Source organism: Syngnathoides biaculeatus, chromosome 22 (genome assembly GCF_019802595.1).
Source record: "Syngnathoides biaculeatus isolate LvHL_M chromosome 22, ASM1980259v1, whole genome shotgun sequence".
NCBI lineage: Eukaryota > Metazoa > Chordata > Actinopteri > Syngnathiformes > Syngnathidae > Syngnathoides > Syngnathoides biaculeatus.
In genome coordinates, this window is record NC_084661.1 from 10410303 (window position 1) to 10418190 (window position 7888).

At 45.2% G+C, this 7888-nt stretch overlaps 1 protein-coding gene across 3 annotated transcripts; it reads right to left on the bottom strand.

The window, feature by feature from the left end:
- Nucleotides 1-39: 39 nt before the first annotated feature.
- Nucleotides 40-7684, bottom strand: mfsd13a (major facilitator superfamily domain containing 13A). 3 transcript variants are annotated; one of them, XM_061810155.1, is made up of 9 exons: nt 7139-7684; nt 5818-6053; nt 5670-5749; nt 4299-4748; nt 4102-4222; nt 2913-3009; nt 2643-2814; nt 979-1172; nt 40-890 (listed from the first exon to the last, which is right to left on the bottom strand). In XM_061810155.1, the coding sequence occupies exons 1-9, from the start codon at nt 7206-7208 to the stop codon at nt 649-651; spliced, it is 1662 nt and encodes a 553-aa protein (XP_061666139.1). In that variant the 5' UTR covers nt 7209-7684; the 3' UTR covers nt 40-648. The 3 variants fall into 3 exon arrangements, with proteins under 3 accessions (XP_061666139.1, XP_061666140.1, XP_061666141.1); XM_061810156.1 differs by having other exon boundaries at nt 41-890; nt 7058-7675; XM_061810157.1 differs by lacking the exon at nt 7139-7684 and adding an exon at nt 6518-7010 and having other exon boundaries at nt 41-890.
- Nucleotides 7685-7888: the final 204 nt, after the last annotated feature.

Here is a 7888-nt window from a genome sequence, read left to right on the forward strand (position 1 = left end):
CCGAATGACGAATTATTCGTCATGCAATATTAATACACGGGTGACAAGTCGTTTTTGACTAGAGGGTTTATTGTTTTGGGGGCCATGGCGAAGTTTAAAAATCTGTAAAAACGACAACAACAACAAAAAAAAAACTCGTCGCCGATAGACGAGTTCAAATCTCAAATATGAAAAACGTGGCAGTGCTCAATTAAGTTGGTCACAATGATCACCAGACAAAATGGCAGTGGTATCTCGACATATACTTCAATGATTGATGTAAACTGGAACCCCATTGACTTCTTGAACTTTTCACACTAAAGACACAAAAATACATTTAAATACAAAGATTTGTACTCTTCCACTGATTTTCGAACCAAGTGGATGTTCATTATGAACTATGGACAGTTGGCATAAAATGTCTTGGTCCTCTGAATTCTGTAGTCACAATTACAGTATAAATATAAAAGTAATACTCTTGAAAAAATAAGGCAGGTGTCATTTATGTAAAATATATATATCCCAAAGACCAGAGCAGTCATGGTGGCATGTTTTTCTTTTCTCGTCTTTGGACACAAGGCCTAGCTGTGGCATCGCGACTTCCACTAAGCCGAAAAGAGAACAACTTTTTTTTAAAAAGTGTCTGTGTGCTGCTCGGCTCCACCCGCGTTATATGGTCTTGACGTCCACCATGCCGCCGTGTTGGGCACCTTGCCTGGAGCTCTTGATTCCCTGCAACTTGCGCCCGTGCAGCGTGAAGCGCGACCAGGCCGCCAGCTGCAGCAGGGCGCACGTGATGGGCACAAACACCAGCATGTGGAAGCAGCCCAAGCGCAGCGGTGGCGACCCCGCACCTGAGGACACGTCCGCGATGGAGTCCTTCGCCGGTTCCTTTTGGAAAATATCGTAGCCTGTGGAGGACAACACATTCAGCGTAACGCCCGCCTCTCTTTGACCTTTGCTCAATGTCATTTAACTTAACCGGTAAAAATCCCGCACCTGTGTAGACGCACAGCAGCCATGTGCCGATGAGCGGCGCCAGCGTCTGCCCGGGCTTTGTGAGGAGGGCGACCATGCCGAAGAGCAGAGCCGATGCCGCCTGCTGCCGCCGGTTGACCACGAAGTCCTCGTCCACCAGGTCGGAAATGACCAGCTTCAGCAGCTTGCAGGTTCCCTCCGTGAACACTCGGTTGCTGGCATGGGCAAGACAAGAAAGGCCTTTAATTGTCTCACAACGACGACAAATTTCCACTGAGCTGATAAAAAAATTGAACGGGCAAAAAGTGGGGGAATCTCTCGAAAACCCTGTGATGGTATTTTGGAAATTTTGTACCGTAATTTCCAGCCTGCAAGCCGCGACTTTTTTCACACGCTTTCAACCCTGTCGTTTATGCGGTGATCCAGCTAATTTGTGCGTTTTTCTAATGGCCGCACGGTGGGCACTCGAGCAGAAAAAGTAAAAGTGAGACCGGTGGAATATATTTGTCGAGGAAGTGACTTTTACTGGCCCTGTTAGTGCTGCGCTAGCATGTTGCTGCTCTGTTACTGGCGTGTCTCAGTGATATTTACCAGTAAGTTTTATTTTAACCGGCCCTGTTAGCATTAGCGCCGCACCAACTTCAAACTCCGTGTACACTTTCTTAATAAATATCTCACGTTTCAATGTGGGCACTTGGGGCTTTTACACAGCTGCGGCGTATCTATGTACCAAATGGTATTTCCTCTACAAATGTAGTCGTGAGGCTAATAACCAGGTGCGCTCTGTAGGCCGGGAATTACGGTATTTTTTTTGTCTGTCTTCATACATCAACCCTACATCAACCCCCACAATGGATTTAAAATAATAACTTCAACATGGAACTGAAGTTTAGATTCTCTGCTTTATTAGCTATAATGTAAATATAGTGTTTATCACTTTCTCCCACATTTGAGCATTAGGTTTACGCAAGACTGTCAATCAAGGGTCATCAACCTATGTGTTCACCATGTTATTGTGTCATTCTAAAATGTATTAATACCTGTACAACTATTTTTGAGATATGCAGTTACTGTGATTTGACGGGCGCATATGCGCCTGCGCACCACCGCACTCGCAAATCTGCACAGTTGAGCACGAAAAATCACGGGCGTAACATTTGTTACATGTAGAAATACATAGATGTTGAAAGACGTTGCTTATTTTGTGTATTCTTAACCAATGTTTCCTTTAAGCTACGCCACTGCGCAATTCCGCACTTGTTGCACACTCAGCGCACATGAAAACCGATCCAGCACAGTGAACCACAGCCTGACATCTAGTCTTGTTTTTTTTTAACAACGAGCTTCTGCTCAGTCTACTTCTACTTCTACTTCACCTGACACCGCCCCCCTCCGCTCTTAAAGGGGTACACTCATAATTACAAACAAAACACACACCCGCAACTTTATATCTGCGGGCATGACCGGTGGACCACACCCGAAACTTTATATCTGCGGGCATGACTGACCACACCTGTACATTTTTCAAACGTGAGTGGCTGAATTTGGAAAAAAAAATAAAATAAAATCACTGACATTATTTAGTGACGCATTGAGAAGGACTTTCAGATGCACAGTATACATATAGAGCATGAGCGAGTCGACTGTGGATCTGAATAACTCAAGAGTAAGTAAACAGAGCGCACCTGGCGATGAAGATGCAAAGCAAATAGACACGGTCGGCGCCCGCCAGCAGCATCGCCGCGCTCAGTCCAAGCTTGAGGAGGAACAGCCAGCGGATGACCTGGTAGACGCCGTGCCGCTGGCAAAGCGTCAGGAAGTACAAGTTGTTCAGGTGCGGCGCCACGTAGGAGATGCCTGCAGAAGCGGCGAACGTGAACAAAAAAAAATAAGCAAACAACATCCATCTAAGCGTTCACATCACGCTAACGCAGAGCAACTGGTTTCGGTTTTACCGAGGAGGATGGAGCCTGTGGAGGCGGAGATGTTGTCTGACAGCAGGTGCTCCAGAAAGAGAGGGAAGAAGTTGTTGTTGAAGTGGCAGTGAAATACCTGCACTCGACACACACAGAAAAACATTTTTAATAATATTACAGTGGAATACACCTCCAAAAGTCCAAATCTCCCAAGATTCCAGCTTAGTGAGCATCTACACCACTGGTGGGCATGTTCATTTTTTTTTTCTTTTTAGGTAACATCTACTCTATTTACTGATGACTGAATTTTACCAAGTAGGCGTTACTGTGAATACATATCATATAAGACTGAATTCCAATAATACCGACAGTATAAAAAAGACACAAAGTGATGCCATTGCTCTGCAAACGTCTTTCTGTTCCCTCTCCCAGACGTTAAAGGCAGAGTTGCTTAACTTTACTAAACTTTCATTATAAAGTGGTTTGCCTCTTTTTTATTCTCGTAATCAATAAAACGTCACTTGGCAACAGTTTTAGCCTGGAAGTTATTTTGAAACAACAAATTGCAGTCATTTATGAAGATTTAACTCTCCTACTTCCAAAACAAAAAACATTTTAAAACGGCTGAAGGACAATGTTAAGTGACACATATGAGTTAAAATAAATAAATGAGTGGCGCCACAGTGATCAGCTGGTAAAGCATTGGCCTCACAGTTCTGAGGACCTGGGTTCGATCCCGGCCCTGCCTGTGTGGAATTTGCATGTTCTAGCGTGCCTATGTGGGTTTTCTCTAGGCTATCCGGTTTCCTCCCACATCCCATAAACATTAATTGGACACCCTAAATTGCCCCAAGGTGTGATTGTGAGTGCAGCTGTTTGTCTCCATTTGCCCTGCGATTGGCTGGCAGCCAGTTCAGGGTGTACCCCTCTTCCTGCCTGTTGACAGCTGGGATAGGCTCAATCACTCCCCGCGACCCTCGTGAGGATAAGCGGCAAAGAATGGATAGATGGATGGATAAAAAAATGAGGGGGAATTCAAAATTAATGACAACTTTCGGGCCAATGCTGCTTCTGTTCTTGTGTCATAATGACATCCATTTCCAGAAAATTACAAACTTTTTACAGTACACTTTGCATTTCTTTTCATCACAAAGAAGCCAGCAACTGAATAGTTATCAAAAATATGAATGAAATAATATGAAATCAATGATGTGATATGGGAGATCACCTGGAGGAGGTTCATGGAGACAAACCACATGAAGTTTTTGTGTCTGGAGAGCTGTTTGAGGTACTGCCGGATAGTGACGGGCCGCTCCGGCGTGGTAAAGGGGGCGTGGCCGACACTCAGCCTGCGTGATGCGACATTAGGAAGAACGTAAGACGGCAGTGATAAAATTCGGAAAGTGTTTTTGGTAGAGATCGTACTCTTCGAGCGTGTGCGCCTCATCCAGCCTGGGGCGGACTTCCTTTTGAAAGCGTCGCCGCAGCAACCGGGAGACGAGGAAGAAGCCCAAGATGGAGAAGGTGGCGAGAGCCACACAGAAGAGGCGAAAGGCATAGAAATCTTCCTTGTCCCAGAAGGAGTAAGACAGGAAGACGGAGAAGGAGCCCAGGGCGCTGAACACCGAGCAGTGGAAATTGAGGCGCGTGCGGTCGGCGGCCGACACGGCCAGGTCGGCCATGAGGGCGCTGTGGTGGAGGTCCACCATTGTCAGGAAGCCGTCGTACAGGCACAGGCAGAGCAGGAACTGCAGGCCCGGTCTGGCCCACGACACCCAGAAGGCCAGGAAGGAAAGGGCGAAGAGCGGCCCGCTGGACGAGAGTGCGTGGAGCCGCTTCAGGACCACCTCCGGAGATGTCACCTGGGAGCCGCTCCTGCATCACAGAAAACTGATCACTCGACTACAGTAACATTAGAAAGTATCCAATATTGGAGACACTGAAATTTGATCAAATTTTGGAAAACAGGCTATCCAACCTCACCCTCGGGGGGTGCGGCTGTAAGGTAAACTAGGAAAAAGAGAGTGTGGCGGAGCAGCGGTCGTCGTTAAAGTTCTGTGTGCTGCCTAAAAGAAACCAGTGGCTTGTTCTTTTCATTTTTTTACAGTACGTATGTGAATTGTGCCACTGGATGTAACAACCAGTCAACCCTCACTCATTGAATCACATTGCAAAATGCCACAAACTGAATAGCTGTATGTTATACTTTCAATTTGCATTGGATTTTTTTTTTAAATTTAGAGACTGCATGAGCGGTGCAAAATTGCGCACACGCGCAGTTTAGAGGGAACATTGGCTTACGTCTTTTTTGGGTTTTTTTTTTGGCACCCCGTCCCGAGACCGGTCAATCGCGATCGACGCATTGAACGCCCCTCATTTAGAAGATAAACACAAGGCTAGAGAGCCTGTGCTAGCTGCTTAGGCTACAGCCGAGTGTTCCATGTGGTGATAAGGGCGGAATCGTAAGACCAAATAAACACAGGCAGCAGTGGTCAAATTACTTACATAACCTTGAGCGCAAACATCATGAGAGATACACAAGGGAACATGACAGGGATTTAACCTCATTTGTTATGCTCATGCTAATAAGTTATGCTCTTGAGTCCACATCAGTTTGCACTCGCTTTTTTTTTCCGCCTCAACCAGAGGCTCAACTCCGAATTAAAGCCACTCTCACATTCCCACAACTTGAAGTTATAGGTGGCGGGGTGAGCAGCAGCTGATTTGCACGAGTGACCCTCACAATATTTGGATAAAACAGGACTAATGTTCCCGGGAAGTTTTTGTGTAACTCACTGAGGAGAGCTGAGGAAAGAGCGATCGCTTAGCCAGCCGAAGAGAGGATCGTTGAGACTGTTCCACAGCAAGAACACCGTCTGAAACGACAAGCGCGCTCAAAACACGAGATAATACAAACGGGGCGTGTGGCGAACTCCTCACTCACCTCTCCAATCCAAAAAGAAACTTTGTCAATCTTGTAGACAGACACGAAGGTGTCCACGTAGTAGAGTAGGAAGACATTGTGCAGGAGTGAGGTGAAGAGGGCCAAGGAACCGTAGAGCACGGCGGTGGGAACGACGATGACGCCACCATACCAGCAGTCTGCCGCGCTCCGGCCCATTCTTCCTTTCCCACCCCCGCCGTCAGTCAACAGCAAGCTGGTCACCACCTCTTCATAGCCTGCATAGCGAATGAGGTTCACTTTTAGGACAGCGAGGTTGTCATTAGGGTTGGTTTGGCAGAAGATTTTCAGTTCAGTGATACACCCTTAAACATAACTTGCATTGGTACTTAATCGGGTTGAGCGAGTTGGCCTTCAAATAAAATCTTTCTAAACTCAATTTCTAAATATTACTTCTCAAATCCAAATTTTGCTTTTGATTGTTTGATTATTGGATTTGCTATTCCTCCAGAGGGCCCAAGCAAGGTTTGGAAAGATTTTTTTTTTTTTTTAAATAATGTGATAAGTGCATCAAAACTGTTTACTGTACATTACATTCACAAATAAGTCAAGTAATAAACGAGTTGGGACACAAAATAATCTTCATAAAATGTGTTGTACTTTGTTTGCGGTGAACTAGTTTATGCTATTAGCCATGCTGCTAATGTAATTGATTCTATTAACAGAAAAATGCAACTGATACCTCAATTTTGCTGTCACCTTCGTCTGGTCAAATTGACATTTTTTTGTTTGAAATACAACGATGTTAACATTCTGATTTCATTTATATCTAGCCACAGAAAGAAATTACGTGGTCAGAAAAATTTCATTTCTCTATTTGTAAATTTACGAGCACAACTGATTATTACTTATTATTATTTATCCTGCTTACAAACTTTGTACAACCAATTGAGCTTTTAATCAATAAACAACTCAACATCGAAGTGAAAGCGCAACAATTCGTCGCGGAGCGTCACAAACATGACTAAATAGATCCGTCAAGGGTGATAAAAATAAACCCTTAGGCTAGCTAAATAGTTTGCACGTCGTTTTATGAAGCGTCTTTAATGATAAACTATGGTTTTGTTGCGTTTAAACAAGATAAAAAAGGACGACGTGGCAAACGCTTGTAAGTTAGCGGTAGTTAGCTCTGGTTACGTGTTAGCACGCTAGCTGGAAACCGGATGTAGGTGAACACAATTCGCGTCATTGTCAATAATAATAATAACAAGAAGATACATACGGCGGTGGAGACCTTCACCACACCCAGTAGATGGATTCTGCTCACGGGAACGCTATCTTCGAGGGCCCTTGCTCGACTTACGGTAGCGGGGACTCGTCACGACGCTCGGAGTCTGACGAGAAGCAGCAAGGAGGCCGGGTGTCCACGTCATGTCCACACCGGCAAGGCATCTCGTCGCCGGGACGACAGCGGTTGATCTGCGGTGGGGAGATTTTCCGAGCGATGTGGAGGAGGCGCTCGGGTCACGTCGGCGATGGAAGCCGCAGCGCCGCTGCCCGAGCGGCGGTGTCGTTGAATTGGCTGTGGCTTTTCCATTCACCCCTTCAGCGAATTCCTGCGAGGAATATGAAATGATTTTTTTTTTGGTCCCTTTTCGACATTAGCCGCCCAAAATTAAACGCGAATGGTGGCTGTCGTTTCGCCTTTCCTCCAGCAGAGGACAGGCGTGCATACGTCACAAAAGTCAAGGGCAGTGGTTCTAAATCTGTGGCCTGGGGACCCCCAGACATTTGTGAACTGTAACTTTGGGGTCCTGAAAACAGTTTACAATAAATTAGTATGCCATTTCATTCCAGACATTTGTGAGCTGTAACTTTGGGGTCCTGAAAACAGTTTACAATAAATTATTATGCCATTTCATTTTTTTAAGTGCATGCACGGATCTGTGATAAATGGGTGAGGATCACCAGAAAAACACTGAATAAAACATTTGCGTGTGATACACTGTTTTCGTGTTGAAATTATTTATCTTTATAGGTAATCATTTATTTTTATTCAATATTTGGGGGGGATATTCATATTTCCATGCCAATTTATCCTCTGCGAGTTTTA